The 24891-nt window shown below is 39.8% G+C and overlaps 1 protein-coding gene across 2 annotated transcripts in view; it reads right to left on the bottom strand.

The window, feature by feature from the left end:
* Nucleotides 1-24891, bottom strand: part of SPATA6L (spermatogenesis associated 6 like) — a 1246643-nt gene that overhangs the window by 116918 nt on the left and 1104834 nt on the right. For both annotated transcript variants that reach the window (XM_044061101.1, XM_044061100.1), the window contains one exon: nucleotides 1589-1705. In XM_044061101.1, coding sequence (XP_043917036.1) covers nucleotides 1607-1705 — 99 coding nt within the window. In that variant the 3' untranslated portion in view covers nucleotides 1589-1606. The remainder of the gene's footprint in view (nucleotides 1-1588; nucleotides 1706-24891) is intronic.

Genomic DNA, 24891 nt, shown 5'->3' on the forward strand with positions numbered 1-24891 from the left:
AATTTACTTATTGTTGATGGTTCCGGAGTCAATGTAATTTTTAATATACTTCACCATCCAATTAAGTGTATGAGTCTGATGATCTGACACACACATACACACACACACACACACACACACACACACATACATATATTATAGTGTTACACTTCAGAAGATCGAACGGCTGAAATATCAATATTTCAGAAGATCGATATTCTGAAACTATAACAAAAAAAAAATTAAAAAAAATCAAATAAAAGAAGATGTTATTGTGCCCCCCACACCACCCTACTTAAATATACCAACTCTGAGATCGTGCTACACTGACAATACAGAGCGGAACTGGAAATTTTCCTATTCCCTGCTGTAAAGCGATCTCGGAGTTGGTATATTTAAGTAGGGCGGGTGTGGGGGGTGCAGGGGGGCTTGCCCCCCTGCAGTAACGTCTTAATTTGTTTTGTTTTCTTTTCTTTTTACAATTTCAGAAGATCGATCATCTGAAATATCGATCATATGGTCTCGACCATATGATCTTCGATATTTTAGCCATTTGATCTTCTGAAGTGTACCTATATATATATATATATATATATATACATATTTGAATGTAAAGAGTAAGCTCCTTCACGTGTTACTTTTGACAGTTTGCAATTTTCTAATATATAACATGTACTCCCTGGTTCATATAACTGAATTCTGCCATGCCAAGTACTGTACTTTGCTAAGAAAAGTGTAGGCACTTAATGCAGTATACCATATATAATTAATGAGTCCAGTTTGTTTGTCTTTTCGGCTTTTTCCGGTTAGGGGTCACCACAGTGGAACTCCGGTCCACTAATGATTGGCAGTCGATTTTTATGGTGCAGAATTGCCAGCCAGACGCCCAACCTTCAGCGAAGGCATGCCCATTCACTCATGTCTTTCGGAGGCCACTCGAATGCGAGGATGACATGCAGACTCCACACAAAAGGCACGCCAGCCGAGAATCGAACAGGAGAACCTCTTGCTGTGAGGCAACAACGCTACCGCTGTACCACCGCGGCTTATATAATTAATGAGTCCAGTATTTAAATTAATTTTACATCGCTTCCCAAGCCATGAATCACAGTATTGTCAGATATACTTTAACAGTTTATGATACATAATAATCAAGGATGCCAGTCATGTAAACTGTGACTAAATAAAAAGAAATGTGTTCTTTTCATGATATCTAATGTGACCACAAGAAATTCCATACTAAAGTTGAGCATGTATTCTATATTTGCTACATATTCATCTTGTCTTAAAGTTACACAAACAGTAAGCTTTCACTATGTCCATTTATACTTTTGGCTAACAAATTTCACTTTCCTGCTGGAAATATTATAATGCTAACTCTAATGATAAAGTACTCACTGAGTGCAACCACTGAGATTTTGTAATTCCATCTGAGCCATCATTATTTAGGTTTAGCATGTCACTTGTAATAGTTATCTTTTACAGTTGAGTCTATTTTTTATCTCAGGCACTTCCTTGCAGTAGAAAAAAAACATTTAACATGGTAAATGTGTTCAGAATAAAGTCAAATGAAGGTCAGGAGTGGAACAAAGCAATCATAACTGCTCACCTGGACATCATAGGACACTCAGTATTTTTTCCGCTCCACGGAGCTGTTATGTGAAAAACTTCTTGGCACAACAGACAGTCTTTCAAGGACATCATCAATTTCAGATTCTGTTGCTCCCTAAAGACAGATTTATAGATTTAATTGTTACACTCTGGGATACCGGGTGAAGCTATTACTGCTATTTTTACTGTGGTTCAAGATGAAGTATAGCTAAAGTGTTCAAACAGTTCTGTTTGTTCTTTTAAACTTATCCAGTTAGTCTCACAGATTTTATTTCAAGCTCTCCAGTCACCATGAATCAGTAAGTCCTGTATATATATATATATATATATATATATATATATATATATATATATATATATATATATATATATATATATATATATATATATATATACAGGCTTTTTCCGCTACACTTGTCCTTCATCTGTAGAAATGTGACTTAAGAAACAAAGCTGTGAAAACTGCTTCACTTACAGGGCAGTGTGGCACTCTATACAAAAGGGAGAAAAACAGGCCTCAGACTTCTGGAACATCAATACTTTCAAACAGCTCACTCATACCCTTACATCGCCTGTGACTTTAAAATGTGATACACCTCTAATAAATAATTTGGGCTAATCAGATATAGGTTGGAAAAGAAACACTGTGCATGGTACTTGTTAGCAAGTAAGTAGTCATTCAACTCAAAGCCACAGCATCACCTGAATGTGAATGTGCTTTGACAATGCTTCTCTACCTTTGGTTTGGATGAAATAATTACTTTTCAAACTACGATTATGTAAAGTGATGCAGTAAGTTTCCTGATGCAAAAGGGAGTGAATGATATCTTACAGTACATAGTCTGGCTGATAAATCACAAATGAACCTCAGCACTAGGTCACACTGTTATTTCTGTTCTCAAATTGAAATTCAGCCAAGTCCATGTAGATAGATATAGATACACTGATATACAAAGACTGACAGAGACACAGCTTTTGAGTTTATTTCTAACACTGAATTAAAAAAATTAAAAATGTGCTGATGCTACTTATTTTCAGTGAAAATGGTAAATAAATACAAGAAATTGTCATACACACCATAATGCTGGAAACTATAAAGTGTCTACAAATGTTATTTGTCACTTAGCTCATGTGATAAAACTAGAATCAATGGGATGCAATCCTGTGGTGTGGAAGGGCGAATCCCTGACTACAACCCAGGTGACTTGTGTCATCGATTCTGGAGAAGACAGCTCGGGAAGAATGAGCTTAAGTGGCTGCCACCAGCTCACTGATCCATGGGGGTAGGGGGTCCTAGCTACCACATTTGCAATTTGGTTGTAGATCACTGGTAGAAGTGGCTAAGGTAGGATCATGCTGTTAAGCAGCTGATGCACCACTGAATCAGGAATGATGTGAGTGGCAGAACCCATACCATTCTCCACCCACGCAACCACTATGAATCTGGCGGAGTGATGGGACAGGGACCTTTGCAGAACTTGGAAACTGCCTTGCCCTCTAATGTCTGACTCTTGTCTCCAGAGGAATGAATGGGTCAATAAGATCCACAGATGGCAGAAAATTATTCTGTATGACTTACATATTCCCATGTTCTTTGGATACCTATATGGTGGGGTATGTTAGTAAGGATGTAGCTAAGGATTACGTGGAAGGGTATGTTAGTTGGGTAATTAATTTATTTAATGTCAACCTCTGTCCATCAAAAACATGGGGGCCAATCCAGGGGTGAATTTCTGATTTCCCATCTATTGATCAAGGTTTATTTGAATCGGATCAGGGATGAAATCTGCTTCATGTAGATGGGAGGCTTATTCCATAACATGGGGATCCTTGGAGACACAAACTGGTCTCTCCAGCACGCTCTATTTATGTCACAGGCAAAGTTCAGGTGCTTCGATATAGTGTTTCTGGTGCTATTTCTTTTGCAGTTATGCAAGAGATCCATCAGAGCTAGATCTGTGGATGCCTTATATGCCAAGCATAGACTGCCTCTCAGTAATTTGTAGGAGACTGGAGACTGAGTACAGAGATAAGGCCTTAAGGTGATCTGTTTAGGACAGGATAATCATACCCTGGATTCTCCTGGTGAAGAACCTTTGAGGGTATTCAAGCTGCTGCAAGTGTCTGCTTAGACACATGCCAAAGGAGGGACTGTACTCAATGATGAGTCTTGTAAGGGCTGAGTAGAGTGAACCTGGATGACATACCATTGCTTATGAGCTGGGCAACATAGAATGATTTTCTTACTATCTTGGCTGCATGCTGATCGAAGGACAAATTACTGTCTACATATGTTCCCAGAACCCTAACTATCAGCTCAACTCTCAGGGTCGTTTTATTGATAATAATTAGCTTGGGTGGATGATTTCAAAAAGGACAATACAATGCAGTTCTTCATGTTGAGTATTAATCCATGGCTTTGGCACCAGTCTTTTTTTTTGTGTTAGATCCTTTTGCAGGATGTCATGGGGGGAAAATAAGAGAGCTCCCAATTTACAGTCATTTGAGAACTTGGGTGAGCCAGAGGCCTTTGAAATTAACCTTGACTTCTGAGAAGTAGATGCAAAACAGGAATGGGCACAACATGGAGCCCTGGGGTACTCCACTGGTGACTGGTCTGTTGGTGGAGGTGGTCTCACCAGTCCTGACTTCTTGGGTTCTATCTGTGAGCCAGCCAGCAATCCACTGAGTTATGTAGAAAATTGTACCTAGTTCTGAGAAGTTGCCATGATACATCAGTGGGATATTGTACTGAACACCTTGACCAGATCAAAAGTATTCTGTGTGCACCATTTTCCCCTCATCCATAGCCTCAGTGACCCTCTCAAAGAGGTCTACTAGGCTGAGTAGGAAAAAGCTTCCCTAAACTAAACCAAACTGGGATGAGTCCTGTGTCTGTAGGTTGCCATATGGTGATCTTGGAATTAGTATATATAAATTCACTGATGATGAGGGGCTACACCACCCATCTCCCTGCTACTTACATTAACTCCAAGATTGCTATACGTCAGAGTAAGTAGAATTCTCTGTGATCCTGCAGTCTGTGCTGACACTTTTGGGATAGCTCTTTTGAGAGTCAGTCACTAGCGCATCATATTTTTTGCCTGCACCCTACTGGTGCTACATCTATGTTTAATCTTGTGGTCATACATGCAGTCAGATTAATACCAGAGAGAGAGACTTGTTGGGTTTTGTGTGTAATTATATCTTCTGTAGTTAGCCATACAGAACGCTGTTTTTTTCTTCCACAACCAGCTAGCAGGAGGTCTGATACAGTATCTTGCTAGAATATAGAAATTACTATAGTTATAAAGATATATTTTTTCACTGCATTTAGGCGTTAGGCTTCTTTATTGTATTCTTGAGAGTTTTAGCTGATGAGATAATTGAGGTTTCCACTTCCAGGAATTGTAAAAGAAATGGTTAGGCATGCAATGCAGTCTGTTTTGCAGCCAAGCTTTCACTTAACTGACATAGCTTGAGAGAGCATCTGTATGTTCTTATGGACACCACTGCTGATAAAGGTAAGACCAAGAGATTGATATCTGCCTAAGGCAGTATCTTACTCATGTATAGATTCCTGCAGCAATGATCCTATTGTTTAAACTAAGATATACTGAAAATATTCAAACAACCATAATTTGTATATTGAACAGACCTACTGTATATCTGACAGTATGACTTGCATTCACAGTGGTTGCAGTACTTGATTCTTAAAGATGCAACTGGATATGGCCAGACATTTGGATGCTATAACAATGCTTACCCAAAATCTCTCTCTCTCTCTCTCTCTCTCTCTCTCTCTCTCTATGCACACATACATACATAAACATATAGATAGATAGAAAGATGAATACATACTGTACCAAAGCTTACTCAAAACCCTACCATTCTATCCTATCCTTAAGAAGATTCAGTGCATTAAACAAGCTATTTTTTTCTTCTGCACTACTACTCCTCTCAACAACTTGCATCATGCTCACAAAATCTGATTTAATCAACAAACCTCCTTTATGCCTATTTAATAATTTAAATGACTACCAGATACAATTAGGAATCCTCTGTCTTCCTAAAGGTTACAACAAAGTACAAACACATGTATATAAGAAAGAATATATGGTGGAAACACTACTTATCCAAAACAAGCAAAGCTCCCTCAGCCATTTCAAAGACATACTGTCCAAATTATACCATCTTCTTTTCAAACTTATTTTCAAATGGAACATCTGTCTATCACAGTTAGTCAAAAAGATCTAAAAATTGCAAAACTTAATGCATGCAGCCTGAATAGCAAATGGACCACCCCTGAAAGTTGGTTAGTTATAGTAAACATCTCAGAAAGATAGTTGAAGGATAATTTTTATCCTTGGTCTACATTTGGAATAACTACATATTAATTAATGGTCCTAGACTAACTAGTAGATGCAGAGAAGGAGCTATGCTTCTTGTTAATCTCAATACTTCACTCAATATATTACACTTTAACAAATCTAATACATCAGATGTTAGAGGGCCTAACACGGTGCTCACACTTAAATATAAGAATGGTTTCCACTCCAGCACCAACTCACACAGCTGACCTGCAAAAATGCCCTGCTCTAAATGTTCACAAAGACTCCTCTAAAAGTATGATTACTGTTAGAAACTTCCACAGCAATGTCATCAGCCTTCTAGTCAATTCATTGAATAAAATAACTATAATGTTACTATAATCTGATGCAATTAATAAATACTCCCATGAGTCCTATTTCAGAAACAGCTACTAATTCTACCCCTGACCTTGTATTAACCAATTTTCTAATAAGACTCCAAGCCTGAGGAAAGTAAACCTATATACATATATATATATATATATATATATATATATATATATATATATATATATATTTATTTATTTATTTATTTATATACACGGGTCCCCTTCACATGGTCGACATTTCAGAATGTCGAAGACCATATGGCCAAGACCATATGATCGACATTCGAAACGTCGACCATGCGGAACCGGCATCTCCATACAGTGCGGAATGGAAAGATTTCCATCTTTTGCACTGTAGTGCGATCTCAGAGTTGGTATATTTAAGTTCCGGAGTGTGTGGTGGGCAGAGCCTCCCACAGGGAGTGTAGGGTGTCATAGCCCCCCTGCTAGCAGCGTGAAGGTAAGTTTTGGTTGTGTTTTTTTTTTTATTCAATGGCCGACATTTCGAATGTCGATCATATAGTCTCGGCCATATGGTCTTTGACATTCTGAAATGTCAACCATATGAAGTAGGTCCATATATACATATATATATTTATTTTTTTTGCCTGTGAGTTCCTTAAACTGATAGAGCTGCTTTCTGTTTTACCTGCTCCATTTTGTTTTCTGTTTCAAGAAATTTGCTTGGCCTGGTGTTTTTGTTCTATGTGAGAGATAGACACTTAAATTATCTTGGCTACACATTTCACATGTTATTTTCATTGGTTAAATTGTTTTTTGAGCGACACTTAAATACACAGTGAATTTCTGGGTCTTTTGTCTTTTTTGATAAGACTTCAAGCCTGCATAAACTACAAGCACTGGTGGTGAATCCCTGCTAGTTATTTTTTTCCAGCCACCCACCCTCCCATTCCTTGATTATAGGTTCATAGATATTTTCTAGGCTAACGACTACAAGGGCCTTATTAAGCCTAGCCATGCATCCCAAATCTCTGACAAGCTCTGATACCCTTGATAACTTTAAGCATGGGCCTGGAAGATGAACCATTTACAGGTCACCTGTTTGCAACAGAGACATAGGTGCCAAACCAGGGATGAATTTCCGGTTTCCCATCCACATGTCCAAGTTGCGCTTGAATTGGGATAGGGAGGAAATCTGCTTCACATGGATGGGGAGCCTGCTCCATAGATGGGGTAGTCTCTGGGATACATACCTATCTTTCCAGCAGATCCTATTTATACCACAAGCAATGTTTAAGTCTTTAGAATGGGTAATTCTGGTGCTGTTTGTTTTGTGGATATGTAGGAGGTTCATCAGAGTGGGGTCTGACAATGTCAGGCATAGATCTCCCCTCAAAAGCCTGTAGGAGACAAAATTGATACTGATATGGTTTTAAAACCTGGTGATTTTAAGCTGCCCGCCCTTACTGTAAATTGAGCTTTATAAGCTGGAGTGTCAGAGAAGTATGTAAGAGTGATACAGGATATGTACGAGGGTAGTGTGACAGCAGTGAGGTCTGCAGTGGGAGTGATGGATGCGTTTACGGTGGTGGTGGGATTACATCAAGGATCAGCTCTGAGCCCTTTCTTATTTGCAATGGTGATGGACAGGTTGACAGATGAGATCAGACAGGAGTCCCCGTGGACTATGATGTTTGCAGATGACATTGTGATCTGTAGTGAGAGTAGGGAACAGGTGGAGGAGATCCTGGAGAGGTGGAAATATGCTCTAGAGAGAAGAGGAATGAAGGTCAGCAGGACTAAGACAGAATATATGTGTGTGAATGAGAGGGAGGATAGAGGAATGGTGAGGATGTGGGGAGTAGAGGTGGGGAAGGTGGATGAGTTTAAGTACTTGGGATCAACAGTTCAGAGTAATGGTAAGTGTGGAAGTGAGGTGAAGAAGAGAGTACAGGCAGGATAGAGTGAGTGGAGAAGAGTGTCAGGAGTGATTTGTGACAGACGTGTACCAGTAAGAGTGAAAGGGAAGTTCTACAAGAGGGTAGTGAGACCAGCTATGTTATATGGGTTGGAGACAGTAGCATTGACAAAAAGGCAGGAGTCAGAGCTTGATGTGGCAGAGTTGAAGATGTTAAGATTTGCACTGGGTGTGACGAGGATGGACAGGATTAGGAATAAGTATATTAGAGGGTCAGCCCGGGTTGGAAGGTTTGGAGACAAAGCCAGAGAGGCAAGATTAAGTTAGTTTGGACATGTGCTGAGGAGGGATGCAGAGTATATTGGGACAAAGATGCTAAGGATGAAGCTTCCAGGTAACAGGAAAAGAGTGAGGCCTAAGATAAGGTTTATGGATGTGGTGAGAGAGGACATGCAGGTGGTTGGTGTGACAGAACAAGATGCAGAGGACAAGAAGAAATGGAAACAGTTCATCTGCTATGGCGACCCCTAATGGGAGCAGCCGAAAGAAGAAGAAGAAGAAGATAAGCTTCTCCCTCTCTACACTGCTATTCATATCTTGAATTATTTATTTGCATTTCCTTGTGCTTATTTTGAAAAAGTGCATTCTGCCTCTCATTGTTTGTTCTACTGACTTCCTTTCTCTGAATTCATTATCTAGTTAGCTGTAGGATAAAGTAGTGCACTGTTCCACTCTAGCAAGCACTTTACTATGTTTTTACATCAAGAGGTCTGTGGATTTTCCATCTAGTGGCACTAGTTGGTAGCCTGGTCTGTTTAGGTTCATGAAACACACTTGAGATTTCTGCATGTAGTTTTATAGGCTGGATGACTTATTAATCAGCTTATCTTATTTAGTGCCTTTACAAATTTGGTACAACTGAGTGGCCCTTGGCTCATTTCTACAAAGCAAAGTACTTTTATTGAATGATCACACTAATAAGCTGCTTAAAGTACACTGCTGTATCCGTATCTTTAAGTTTGTTTGTTGTAGCATTTCACTCCGGTCACTTCTTTAATGTGCTTTTACACTAGGAGGACTGGAATTATTCGTGTAGTGGCAGTACGTGTTTACCTAGTCTATTTGAGCTCAGAAGCACACAAAAAGGTTTTAAGTGCATCTTTGTATTGGCCAGAGGGCTCAGTCTGCTTTCTGTATTTTCAGTGCTGGTATAAATATGGCACATTTGCAAGGAGCTGTTTGCTGTGCCAGTGCCCAGTACACATGCAAATATCTGGACACACTGCTCATTTTAATTATACTGTGAAAGTTTACTATGCTAGTTGCCTTACTATAGCACCCAGGACTACTGCTGCTCAGACAGCATCTGATTTGGCTCTGGGCAGTTAGGTTAACTGCAGATTGCACCATATAAACACACATCCCTCATCCAATTACAAAGACCCTCTACTCTTGTCCTTTCAATTACACATTAGGACCTGCAACCATGGATGGGCACTTTCCTGCTATCTCTGCATTCATCTTGGTGGACATGGGTATCCTGAGAAAATATAACAATTGCCTTATGTACACTGACAACCACTTAATTCTCGAACAGACAAATATAGTTTATATATATATATATATATATATATATATATATATATATATATATATATATATATATATATATATATGAGAGATATTGTTACTCATTGACATTGGAGGCTAGACTCTCACATACAGACACAAAAAGCAACAAACAGTGTTTTTTAAACAAGAAACGTCTTTATTAAATTATCTCTTACAACACAGGCAAGCATATCTTTGTATAAATGAAAATAAACCATATTGACAATCTTAGTTGCAAGCATTATACATCATAAACCATGTTGAAATAATTTTTGTTGCAAACATTATACATCACTTATAATCTACCCAATCATTGTCATTCAAACATTACGTAGCTCATTCAAATCCTGCCTTCTTTTAAATTTCATTCCTCCCCTGTATGTATTGTTCCCACAATTCCCATTTTTTTCTCTGTAATTTTCTCCTACCCTTTTCTAAAGATCCCAATTCCAGTTGTTTTATCTCTGTTACTATATTCACTACTTCTAGTATAGTTGGTTTAGACTTTGATTTCCAGTTTCTAGTAATTGCTTTTTTTGGCAGCCACCATAAATGGACTCAGCAAGGCCTTACTATGTCTAGACAATTCCAATTCTATGTCCTAGTTCAGAAAAATAATTTCCCGAGAAATAATAATTTTCTCACCTAGTATCTCTGATAGAGTAGTCTGCAGAGAATCTTTAAAGTCTGCCAACTCATTACACTCCCAGAAAATATATTCCCAGTTGCCTTATCATCACATCTCCAAGATTTGCTGTCTACCTGAGGAAAATTCTCTGGAGTCTACTTGGGGTATAAAAATATCTATGCAAACATTTCCAAGCAAAAATCCTAAATCTTTTAGACTTTGTTGCATATTTGGGAGGCATACATATATCCTCCCATTGTTTCTTTGCAAATGTATTATCTAGTCTCCTGAATCCTTTCCAACGACTTCTGATTCGTATAGTTATCACGCAATATATTATATGCTCTAATAATTATTTCTCTTTTTAACAACAGCATCTATTCTAGATTCTAACAACTCTGCCAGTGCTGGTCTTTCACTTAGGACCCCCTTATTTCTTTCCCTTTGCCTATACTCTGATATCAATCCTTGACAGGGACTTGTGGTCAGAATAAATTCTGGGCATCTTCCCATGCTATTACATTTCCTCTTGCATATTGTCTGTATCCCTAACTGCAGTCATCCCTATCAGCAAAATCTATTTTCTCCATTCTCATGTTGGCTTAGTTCTTAGAATACTTTCTGCTACTTTATCAGTATAACATTCTGTAGAATTATTGTTGTTCCTCCTTAAATGTCTGCATCGAAAATCCCACTCTCTCCCTGTTATTTGAGCCCCCCATTTCATCATCATTCCTTTCCACTTTGAATTTTAGCATTATAGCTTTCTGCTTGTGCTATGCATAAGAGGCTTAACTGTGTAGCTCTGAAATACCCCTTCAAAATTGGTCATCCCAATCCACCCAGTCACACTGCAAGAATCAGCTTATCCCACTTGACAATTACCGTCTTCCCTTCCCAGGAAAAAATCCTTCAGTTCTTTATTAATTGCTATCTACAACTTCTCCTCTAGTTGATAAAAATATGTCTGCTCTGTTAATGAAACTAAAGGGCCTAACAACATTTTAACTGCTTGTATCTTATTATCCATATCTGAGACTATTTCATTTCAGCGAAAATACTATTTGTCGAACACCTTTTTGTCAAACCCTATTCATTGAAGCCTTAATCCATGGAATGTTAATTTAAGTGAATTTTTTCCAAGGTAAAAAAAAACACTTGGCCAACCTAAGAAGCGTCACAAAATGTAAAACCAGCCCAGGTGGGTGGTTGTGCCCCCCCCCCCCACTCCCTAACTAAATATACCAACTCCAAGATCACACTACAGTGGGGAAAAGGGCAAATTCCAGTTGATGGCCAAGCATTTTTCCCCCTAGGAAAAAAATCACTTAAACGTTTGATGGATTAAGGCATCAACGAATAGGGTTCCACAAAAAGGTATTCGACAAACAGTTTTTTTTGACAACGTGAATTAGATCCCATATTCATATAACAAAGCTTCCAATTTCTCAGGCTTTTATTATCTTTTGTTTAGTCTCTTTCCATATATCCACACCAAAATCAGTTTTAATCCATAAACATGGATATTGTTGAACCAATTCAAGTGTAGGTACATAGTTTACAGCTATAGCCTTTGTTTTAGTTTCATTCATTTTGCATTCTGAAAAGCTATGAAACTGTCTAAAAATGTTCCACAACACGGAAATGTCCTTTTCCAGTTTTATCAGGTATAAAATAATATCATCAGAAAATAGAGCCAGCTTTTCTTGACTACCATACCAATAACATTCTTGAATTTCTGAGTCTCGGTTCCACTGCTCAAGCAGAAATTATCAGAGCGGTACCCACCCACTTTAATTTTCGTCTCTCATCTCTCATACTGTATATACTCCTAATCAATCTTATAATTTTATCAGGGGAATGCAAATGCTTCCATTGCCCTGCTCATAAAATCCCAGCTTACTCTGTCAAATGCTTCCTCTGCATTAAGACCCACTAACAACACTGATATTTTCTTACATTCTCTTATCTCTCATACTGTATATACTCATAGTCAGCCTTATAATTTTATCAGGGAAGGTAAATGCTTCCATTGCCCTGCTCATAAAATCCCAGCTTACTCTGTCAAATGCTTTCTCTGCATTAAGACCCACTAACAACACAAGTATTTTCTTACATTCTGCTTCCCTCTGGATCATAAGTATTCTTTTAATATTGTCAAATGTGTGCCTCCCCTCCAGAAAACCACACTGATCCATGTCTATCAATGTTGGCATTACTTTTGCCATTATTTTAGCCATTATTTTAGCCATTATAGACATACACACTTTATAATCATGCTTTAGTATTGGAATGGGCCTGTATGAATCTGGATCTAATGGGTCTTTACCCTGTTTAGGTACTTCAGATATCACCACTTTCTTCCAAGATGTTGGCACTTCTCCTGCTCTTAAAATACTGTTAAAGAAAACCTTCTAGATCTTTATCAGTTTTTTCCCATCTAGCTTCCAAACTTCCACAGGAATACAATCTATTGCTGGGGACTTTCATGTAGATTGGCTACACATCACCAATTTTATTTCATCTCCTCCTATTCCAACTGTTAGTAATTGAGCCTCACCTACCTCTAACTTTGGCAAACTTAATCTTCCATAAACATTTCAATTTGTATATTTTCTGTTTAGCATTCTGCAATTGCAACTTTTCTTGTGCTGTGAGATTCCCCCTACTCTGCAATACCTTAACATTTGTCAGTCCCTCTAGATAAGTATTGTTACTTCTTAACCATATCTCCCTTTCTTTTGTTTCCACCGTATTTTTAAACTCCACTTTAATTTCATCCCACTCCCTAGCTTTATTTTCAGAAGAAATGTCTGTCTTCTCTAATAGATCCTGAATAATTCCTACTACCCATTCCATAAATTCCTCTCTTTTCAACAGACAGGTGGGAAAGTGCTAGTGTCTCATTTCTGTTTCATTACCATAATTTTTTTAGTTTAGTTATTAATGGCACATGATCTCAAATAGTTATTGGGTGCAGATCAAAACTTTCAATTAAATGCACACATTCCTGTGAAATGTAAATTCTGTCTAGCCTAGCCCAGTTTTTGCACTTTGAGGAATAATATGAAACTTCATTCAGATCTCCTAGTACTGAATTCAAATCTTCCATGCCAAATATTTTCATAAAGTTCTTCAAAAATCTACCCTCAATTGTTATATTTTCTCTTCTGGGTCCCCAAGGCACATATTCACTGCTACAAATCAAATTCCAGTCCCCACCTATAATTAATATTCATTGCTGAAAGTTGATTAGGTAATTATTTCTCCCAGAATCTTCTTAAGCTCCATTATAGTTTTAGGTGGAATATAAATGCATGCCACTGTAATCCTCCTCCCTTGCTAGTAGCCCCTTAGTAGTACAAATCTACCATTATTATCTGTTTTATCCTCTTCTATCACTAGTGTAGCTGCTCTTGCAATTAATATAAGTACACCTCTTTTCCTTTGTCCCAGATATTCTGCTGAATAACCATCCTGAAAACCTTTCTCTATCAAATTCACATGTTCAGTTCTTTCCAAGTGTGTCTCCTGTAGCTTAGCTATTTGCACTCTACATTTTTAATATATTTCATTACTCTTTATCTTTGCATTTATCTGCGATACCACTGACATTCAAAGACATTACAGAAAGCGTCATTGTGTTAAAAAAGTTACTCCCACCTTTTATGTGTAACAGCTGTTTTGTTAAGTGTCTAGTTCCAGCTTTTGTGTTACATACATACACCGTTGGACAGTCGTTTCTTGTCATATCCATTTGAGCCTATGTCACATCTTAACAAAGCTTTTTGTTTTATTGAAAGCCCTCAAACAAAAAAGCAAACACACTCCCACTAACCCCCTAAAACCTATTAACTTAATTCTAACAAAGAATACTATATTCATCTTTAAATACTGAAATTTTACCCTCCTAATAGGAACAAGTGTCCCACACTGACAGTCTCATTCACAAACATGGGTTAACCTAAAAGAAAGGTTATCCATGCTAAGACACATGGTGCAGCCTGTACTGCTACTAAGTGTTGTCTAGTTTTGCCTTATCTTTATAGCTGTCACATTTGAAAAAAAACACATGAATGCTTTCAGAGAACATGATATCTTAGCCATTTCTCTTTATCAGATTATCAGCTGGAAACATGAGGACCAGATACAGAGTCGCTACTAAAGATACATTTATTTGCTAGAAAAAAAGCTTTATAATATTCATTTTTTCTTTTTCATTTACTTACTTCCTCTTAAAAGTTGTTACCAGATCAAGTGAAGGGCCTTAATCCAGTCATTTCCATATGCAAGAATGAGAAAAAGCACATACCTTTTTCTTTTATCTTGCTCTTATGCTCTTTTGACCAGACTTTTCTTCTTTTTTTTACACTGCAGTGCCTACATTTCTTAAAATTGAATAAGGAAAAGAGAGAAGGGAAAACGGAAAAAAGAGGAGCACCTGTTTACATTAGTATCCCCAATACACTTAAAATAACTGATAAAACTTTACTCTTTAGCATGCAAAGAAAATCATGCAGTATAAAATTAGAAAAATATTACTTTTAAGAAAAAATTGTTTTACTTGCAGTTAACTTTATCTCTCCTCTTTCCCTCAAACATTAATGTCATGAAGTAGGGCATATGTTTTAAAGCTCCCTAGAAGTTCAGCAAAGTCATAAAAGTCATGAAAGTCCAATATTTCCAGATTGTCTTGTTCTGTCATATTTCACAGATATAAGTATTGCTTTGTAATCCCCACATTCATTCATTTCCAAGTTAATTGGTTTTATTCCTGTTCATCTCCAACTCCTGAATCCTTTCTCTGCTTCATTTTCAATGTATTCTCAATTCTTCTAGTCAACTTTTGTGCTGTTTTCTTTCTCTCAAGCATTTTCCATTAGACATTGGAAAGGGTTTCACTGGCACAATCACTCTACAGTCTTTATTAACAGAAGAACAAGAAGCAGAATCTCCTTCTGTTTCACAGATCACTTTTTGTTAGGCAAAGTTTGGTATTTCCTCTTTAGCATGTACAGGATCAAAAATGATTTTGTCCATACAGGAAAGAGTATTGTGAAGACAGCTGGGCACAGCACTTTGAATCTCACACCTGATTCTCAACATTCCCTGAATAGTGGAATAAATTTACTCCTCTTCTGTGTGGTGTACAATCAGTAATCATTCTCCACAAACACTCCACTGACTCTTACTTTTTGTACTTTTCCTTCCGGCACAGTGTTGTCAGAATTAACTCCTTCTGCTGGTAGGATAACATCTTTACTATTAAAGGTCTAGGTTGCTTTCTCGTAGCCAGGTTTGAAGCATGCACATGATGTGCCCTTTCAATTAACAATTTCTGCTGTGGAATATCAGTCCAGTTGCTTATTTGTTCCTTCATAAAATTAATGCAGTCTGTTCCTTCCAGCTTCTCTGGTACAGCAGAAATCTCAGGATTTCCCTATGTGCTCTGTCCTGTAATTCTATTATTTTTTGAAACATCTCTTCTTGACAGTCTCATATTCAGCCAGCCTTTTCTTCATTTTGACCTCTGATTTTGGAGCTTTATCACTTCATCTAAATATCTGTTTAAAGCTTCTTCCATTTTCTCTAGCCTTTTCTTATTTCAGTTGATATACTCCATCAGTGTTTCATTTAATTTAATCAGGTCTGTGTGCAGTTGTCTTATACTTTCCTCTAGGTTACTGGAATTCATGCCTGGAGCTTGTACTGCTTTTTGCTGAACAGGTGAAGTACTCTTCTCAGTCAATGTTTTTTCCCTCACCTTTTGTAGCTGATTTTCTTTCAAGTCCTCTGTATTTCTTTTTTCCTGACATCGAGGAAGTACACTTACTAGCTAGCCCATTACTGAAATTTACCCAGAAATATAAGTCTACTGTCTTTCTCTACTGCATTTCTGTTTTTACACTGGGAGATCTAGAATTAAGCTGTTACTCAATGTGCAGCAATCTTGAAAGTATTCCAAAAGCAACAACAGGTTGTCAGTGACTCACACACACACACACACACACACACACACACACACACACACACACACACACACACACACACACACACACACACACACACACACACATCATTCACCACACCCACAAAGGACTATACACATAGACCCACATAAGCGGAGATGCTCATATGTAACTTAGCAAAACTACAAAGTCCTCCCAGGTGCAGTCCTCAAAAACTCTGCATGTACACAAACAAGACAATTCCCATCACAACACATAAAGCCACACCTCATTGTGTCTCAACTACCAAGCCCATCAGGAAAAACACTCCACAACTCAATATTCTGGTCATAGGAAACTCTACTGTGAGACAAACTGATGTCCCTCTTAGCAGGCTGGATAAGGGGAAGGTTACAGTTAGTTGCCTGTCAGGGGCCAGGATTCATGAGATCACACAAGCATTCAGGTCACTTACCCCTAAGTATCAGTATGACTCAGTCATAGTCCATGTGGGAGTGAATGACCTGAGATGTACCTCCTTGAACTACATGAAGAGAGACATGATTGATCTCTCAGAATATGTGTTACAGGCAAGTATTAGCCTAGCATTGAGCAGCATTCTACCATCTCCAAGGATGATGCCACAATACTAGTAGAAAATGATTGACTTTAACAACTGGCTTAGCTACTGGTGTCATTCCAAAGGAGTCCTATACTTGTCAGCCATGAAGGACATGGCTGATAGGCCAAGCTGCTTTGTCAGCGATGGTCTTCACCAGTCACCTCTGGGCTTTCAGATATTGGCCAAAACATTATCTACCCCCATAGTGCCTTTTTTTAGGCACTGCCAAACAGACAAACCTTCCAACATAACAAAAGCTACTCAGGAAAAGCTAAAGGTGTTAGTGCTCAACTCTAGGTGCCTCAACAAGAAAGTGCATGCCCTGGAAACTCTCCTCACCTTGGAGAATGATAGCATATGTGCAGTTACTGAAACATGGTTCAAAGCTGCAGAAAGCACTCTGACAGTGCATGCCTATAATGCCTTTCATACATTCCGACACCCACTGAACATGAAAGAGCTAAGGCTGGGGGTGTATCTATGTACATAAAGGATAAGTACACCTCAAGGCTGGTCAAATAACATGACATGCTTGAGTTACTCTATGTCCAACTAACCATGGAAAAAATCCATTATCTTATTCTTGATAGATACAGGTCCCCCGCTATGAATCAGAAAACCTATACATAATACCTGAAGTTACTAGAATCACTCACCATCCAGCCCAATACCATACTTATGGGTGATTTTAAATATGCCTCCATTAATTGGGAGGCATACACAACCACTAACATGCCGGCTCAAAGATTTCTTTACTTTGTAAATTTAAATGCCCTGGAGCAACTGGTCTGCATTCCCACTAGGGAACAAAAAGCTTAGATGTAGTACTCATAAAGATGGGAGAGTGCTGCACCCCCCCCCCAATGTGTTACGTCCTCACTAGTAAGATAATATCACAAATCGTCTCCCTTGAAATAAAGGCAAAACTAGCCCTCCCACCTTACCCGAAAAACTTTAAGAAGCTCTCTAAGGTAAATTACTCCCTATTAATGGACTGTGCAGCTAGTTTTCGAGTTTCCCCAAATCCAAAAAACACAGACACCTATGCAGAGGCATACACAAAAGCCCTGTACGACCATATAAACAACTGCATAAAAACAGCAGTAACAGATCGAAATAAACCCAGGTCAAACAGCAAAAACAAGCTGGGTCACTAGTACTAATAGGTTGCACAACAAAAGAAGGAAAATCCTGTTGAGAAGTAAGAGGGAATGTGCACAACACAGAAATAAGTCCCTCATTAGTATTAACAAGCAAATCAGGGTACTAGTCAAGTCTCTGAAAGCAAACCTTTAGGTAAAAATAGCCTCCAAACCTAAGGATAACCATAAGGCATTTTTCAGTTATGTCCACACACTTAAGGGCAACACCCAACAATGTGCAGGATTAGTTGTAGATGGCATCACCTATTCTGAGCCATAAGACACAGTAAATTTGCTGGCTCAAAACTTCAGCTCCAGTTTCACCTCCTCATCACCCCCAGTTCTCCATGAAAGATACCCTCTACCACTCCACTACCAATTATTACCAAATAACAGTTTGCCACCGTGCTCTGTAAAGCTAAAAACACGGCTTCAGTGAAGCACAATATACCAGATTGCCTGTTAAACATCTTAAATCAGTACTTATCAGTCCCATTATGATCTCTATTTAATCACAGCTTCCAGACTGGTTTTATCCCAATAGAGTGGAGGTCAGCAAAAGTCATCCCTTTACAAAAAGGGGGACCATCTATTGACCTGAGAAATTACAGACCCTTAAGTTTGACCAGTCTTATAGGTAAGATCATGGAAAGCATAATCATGGACCTGAAAAGTAATGGTATACAAGAATTCCATACAATGGACCTGACCCAATTTGGCTTTGTCAAGGGCAGGTCATGTCTACTCAATCTGGTAGATTTCTTTGAGAAAGTCACTAAAGCCATGGATGGGGGTAAAAGAATACACACCACCTACCTTGACCTGGCCAAGGCATTTGGCACAATTCCCCACTTGTTTATTATAAATAAACTCACAAAACTGGGCATAAATTCGGATGCATACACAACCACTAACATTACACAGCCATTAACACTTTTGACACCTCCCCTAACTCCATACCTAACTCCTATCTGACACTGAAAAAAAGTAACTCTGACCTTCTCATCATTATTGTCAACCTCAGAAGCCTGATAAACAAAGTATATGAATTTCATGCTGCTAATGCCTTTACTTCCTTGATATAGTTGTCATCACATGGCTTAAGCCTCATATTAAATCTGAAGAATTTCTTCCCAATGGTTATAACATCCTCAGAACTGATATAATATCTAGACGTGGTGGTGGGATTGCCATTTTGTTTAAAGACAATCTTAAATTGGCACAACTTAACTCTACTCCACCTAATATCCCTAACTCAGAAGTTTCAGTGGCACGCCTAGATATGAATAATCATAAGCCCATTATCTTTACAGCGATTTACCTCCCCCCTGCTAATAATCCCCAAAATATTGAAAACATCCTTGAATGGCCTCTACCAACTTCAGCCATGAAATCATTATACTTGGAGATTTTAACCTTGACCGGACTACCTGCTCTTCTAACCCCGCACTAACCTTATAAACCTGTACAATTTCTGTCAAATAATTAACCACCCTACATGCATTGACAAACACACCAACAGTCAATCCATTCTTGACTGGATTTTAATAAACAAATCCAATATTAGCTATGATGCTGGGTGTTTCCCCGACACACTAAGCGATCACTTCCTACCTACTTGATTAGAAAACATACACACAATTCCTGTAACATTTAATTTCACTACATTCACAATAAAAACACTTTTCTCCTACCTTATTTAATACTCTTCTTCAACAATATGACTGGGCACCTCTAGAAACTCTTTAATTGGACAGTGCAGTACACTACTTCAATAGCGCTTTCCTACAAATACTTAATGAATTAGCCCCAATTAGAAAATTTGGCACCAAATCCAAACAGCTTCCCTGGTTGTCAAAAGACACAATTCTTCTACTAAAACAAAGGGACAGAGCCTGGTATCTCTTTCAGAATAATAGAAGTAAACAAAATCTCATTACCTACCAACAACTTTGAAATCAAACCAAAAAAACTAATTAAACAAGACAAAAAAAAAAACTATTTCCAAACAAGTCAGCTAAAATACCAGAAAAATTGCAAAAGATTCTGGCAGGCAATCAACCTCCTTCACAAACCAGGAAAACCCACTACCCCAGCCCTAACTCTGACCAACTCAAATGATTGCATAGCCACTCAATTTAACTCCAATTTCATTAACTCAATAACCTCTCTACTAAACAGAACCCCTAATATGCCTCAGTCCATACCTTAAACCTCCAACAACAATTCTACCCTCCTCTATCTCAAACCTATCCAAACAAGTTATGTTAAAAATTTTATTTCTAAACTAAAACCTTGCACACTAGCTGCAGACCAGCTACCTGATGAATTTCTACAACTAGGTGCTACTTTCATCGCTTAACCTATATCAGTTGGCATTAACCTTTCTATCTCTGAACAGTACGTACCATTACCATGGAAAATATCTCACGTCATACCCTTACATAAAGGCATTCCCTCTACTGATGTATACAACTACACACCCATACCCATTTTGTAACCACTTGCAAAAATCTTAGAAAAATGCATACACAAACAGATCTTAGACCACTTTCTGTCAAATAATCTATGATCTAATACACAACATGGCTTTTGACCTAGGCATAACACTAGTACAGCTCTAATTAGCTTTACTAATACTGTAAAACAACTCAAAAAACAAAGAAGGTACAGTTGTGTACACGTACCATAAATGTAGATGTTCGAGTGTATTCAGTGTTGCAGTCATCACATTTGGGCTATCTCTGCCAGGGTAGCCCTCGGCCAGCCTGAATACCAGAGACTTAGTATTTCTGCATCAGTTGCTGTCACTTGAGGACTGACGTCAGGATATCAGTGGTATAAAGGAAGGCATAAGATGCCATTGCATCAGTTTTTTTTGCCCTAACCTGTCAGAAGCCCCAGAGTAGAAGGCCAGGCTTTGGTGGTAGAACCCCACCAGTGGAAAATAAATACCAATATGTCCCTTGTAAGGAAAGGAGAACAATGAGAGAAAGGGGGATGGACAGGGGGGTAACCAGGACTGCAACCGTGAATACACTCGAACATCTACATTTATGGTAAGTGCACACAACTGTACTATGTTCTTCGTGTTTCACTGTTGCAGTCATCACATTTGGGTAGATTCCCAAAGCTGAGGAAATGGGTGGAGACAGTTCAGGAAGCTAGGGGCTGGCTAGCATGATCTGCAAGACTGCAGAGGCAAACCCTGCCCTGGATCTGAGGAAGAGAGGTAGGTGGTAATGCTTGGTAAAAGTATGAAACTATTTCCAGGTGGCAGCCTCCAGGATGTCAGGGTGGGGACTCCTCTGAGGAAAACTGCAGAGGTGGGGGCTGCTCTGGTGGAGTATGTCCTGACACCCTTGGGGGGGAGGCTTGCCATGCTGTTTGTAGCATTTATGGATGCAGTGTGCTATCCATTTGGAAATGGTTTGCTTGGAGATGGCTTTGCCTTTTGCACCTGAAGCAAAGCTAACCAGAAATTGATCAGGCTTTCTGAAGGGTTTAGTCCTGTCCAGACAGTATCTGAGCTGTCTGTGCGCATCTAGAGAGTGCAGAATCCTTTCCCCCTTCTTTTGGGGGTTAGGAAAGAAGGTGGGTAAATGGATGGATTGGTTGAGAGCCACATTGGACATCACCTTGGGCATGAATGATGGATTAGTTCTGAGAGATACCCTGTCTGCATGGGAGATGATGAAGGGTTCCACAGCCATGAGTGCTTGCAGCCCAGAGACTCTTCTGACTGAAGTGATGGCCAGGAGGGAGGCTGTCTTCCAGGAGAGAAATTTTATCTCTGCAGAAGAAGCTGATTCAAAAGAGGACAAGGTGAGCTTTTTCCAAGACAAAGTTAAGGTCTCAAGCTGGTGTTGGTGCCCTTCTGGCGGGCCTCAAGTTGTTAGCCCCTCTGAGGAACTGTTTAATCAGAGGGTGTGAAAAAAGAGGCTGCTCACTGGGAAAATGAGCAGAAATAGCAGAGGCATGAATTTTTATAGAGGAGAAAGAGAGACCACTGTGTAGTAGGTCAGCTAAGTAATCCAGGATGAGAGGGATGAAGGGATGTGACATAGTGGCCCCTTAGCCTGGATCCAGGTGCAGAACCTTTTCCATTTATCTGCATAAGACTTTCTGGTGCTAGGGCTTCTGGCCTCTCGGATAACAGCCAGAACCTGTTTGCTGAGGATGGTCAATTGGTCAGGGGTCAGGGTATAAGCCAAACTGCCAAACTGAGTGTCTGCAATTGGAGGTACATGAATTCCCCTTCCCACTGGGTTTGGAGGTTTGGAATCTGAGGAAGATTCCATTGAGGCAGCAGGGACAGGCTGCACAGCAAGGGGTACCACTGCTGTCTGGGCCAGTCTGGAGCTATGAGAAAGGTCCTCGTTTTTTTCTCCCTTATTTTGAGCAGTACCCTGGAAATGAGAGGTAGGGGAGGAAAGGCATAGACCGAGAGGTTGACTCGGGGGAAGGACAGGGCATCCACTTTCCAAGCCATGGAGTGACGCTCCCTGGTGCAGAATTTGCTGAGCTGATGGTTGGTGTGGGAGGCAAAGAGCTCGACCTCCAGGGTTCCCCATTTCTGAGTTATTAGGAAGAAGGTGTTTCTGTTGAGCTGCCACTCGTGGGGGTCCAAGAGCTTTCTGCTTAATTGGTCTGCCAGGGAGTTGAGAGTGCCTGGCAGGTATTGTGCTAACAGGTATATTTGAATGGAAGAGGCTGTGAGCCAAAGGGTCATGGCCAGTCTGCACAGCAGGTAGGAGTGAGTCCCTCCCTGCTTGTTGATGTACCACATCACAGTGGTGTAGTCTGTTTTGATCAGGAGAACCCCTGGAGAGAGAAGGGGTTTGAAAGCTATCAAGGCCTGCTGTACAGCCATCATCTCTTTCAGATTGATGTGCTGGGGGTTCCACTGGCCCTGTATGCTCCTGCCATCCAGGTGTGCACCCCAAGCATAGTCTGATGCATCTGTGGTGAGGGTCTGGGCAGTGGGGTGTGGAGAGAAGGGCAGTTCCTTGTTGTGGGAGCAGGTTTTTGCCCATCAAAGAAAATCCTTCCTCAGGCAAGGAATCATAGGTAGAAGAGTTTCCAGATCTTGATAGTGCTGACACCAAAGGCTCTTTAGGTACCATTAAAGTTTCCTCATATGCAGTCTGGCACATGTAATGAGGAGTATGCAAGAGGCCATGAACCCCAGGGCTTGCAGGATTTTCCTTGCAAAAAGCTGGGGCCTGGTGGCCAGTTGAGAGAAGTAAGCTGATAGGAAAATTTGATTTCTCTGGTGTAAGGCATGCCATCTGGGATGCTGTGTCCAGACTTGCTCCCAGGAAGATTATCCTTTTGATGGGTACCTGTATGGATTTCTTTTAATTGATTGTGTACCCTAGGGAGGTTAGTAGGTCCTTTGCAAAGGCCAGGTCTTTGAGCAGCTTATCTGCCTGAATAAGGCAGTCGTCTAAGTTGGGGTAAATTTGAATATTTCTTTGTCTGCAAAAGGCAATGTCCGGAATCAGGCATTTTGTGAAAACCCTGGGAGCAGTAGATAAGCCAAAGGGAAGCACAGAGAACTGAAAGTGTTGAGATCCTGCCCTGAAGCGGAAATATTTTCTGTAGGACTCCCTGATAGGAATTTGGAGGTAGGCCTCTTTTAGGTCCAGGGTGGCTAGCCAGGCATCCTTGGATAGCATGGGTAGCAGCTGCTGGAGGTTGAGCATTTTCAATTTTGGGATCACCAGAAAGGTGTTTAGAATGGACAGATCAAGGATGGGGCACCAGGTGACCTCTTTTCTGGGCACCAGAAAAAGTCTGAAGTAGAAGCCTTGGCCTATCTGCTCTGCAGGAATGTGCTCTACTGCCCCCAAGGAAAGCAGGGAAAGGATTTGCTTTTGATACTCTGCCCACTGATTTGGTGGTAGATCTGGGAACCCTCTTGGGGTTGGAACGGTATGGAAGGAGAATTTGTACCCCTGAGACACAATGTTCAGAACCTATTGGTCCTTGGTAATGGTGGTCCAGGTGCTTGAGTGAAAGGAGAGTTTTCTTTCTAGGGGTATGTGAAGGTGAGCAGAGGTGAGGTTGGGAAGGGGCGAGTCATTGTGAGTTCCTACCATAAGGGGATGGCTTAGAACTCCCTGGTTTTGAAGTGGAGGTAGTCCACTGCTTAGATCTCTGCAACACCTGGGGCTGCTGTCTGGGGGGGGACTGTTTCCACAGGGCCTATGCTGGCCCTATCTACTCGGAGCAGGAAAGGACCAATGCTTGGAGGGAAAATGTCTGCTGAACCTAGGGGTTTGGACCTATAAGAAATAGTTAACAGTGTGCATAGATTTTGCTTTTCCTTCCATCTTTTTTAAGACCTCTTTTACTTTAGTGCCAAATAAGTTATCTTTGTGTAAGGGTGCGTCCAACAGTTTTGATTTGACATGGTCTGGCAGGGGTTGTTCCTTAAGCCATGCATGTCTTCTAATGACAGATCCGGTGACTGCTGCCCTGCAAGAAGCTTCTAGGGCTTCAAAACCACAGTGCAAAGTGTGTTTAGTTACTTGACCAGAAAAATGCATTAAGTCCTGTAAATCTTTAAATTCTGCCCATGCAGGAAAGGAGGAAATTTTTTTTTAAGGAGTTCGAAAGGTATGCTGCTGATACTTAAGCATATGGAACTGACAATTTAGTGCCCTGTTCGCAAGAGTAGCTGAGGTGTATACTTTTTTAGCCCATCTGTCCAGTGCTTGGGAATCCCTGTCTGAGGCGGTGGGATTCTTAGCTGAGGCTTCTTTAA

The sequence above is a fragment of the Protopterus annectens genome, chromosome 2.part0 (assembly GCF_019279795.1).
Source record: "Protopterus annectens isolate FY-2018-M chromosome 2.part0, PAN1.0, whole genome shotgun sequence".
NCBI lineage: Eukaryota > Metazoa > Chordata > Ceratodontiformes > Protopteridae > Protopterus > Protopterus annectens.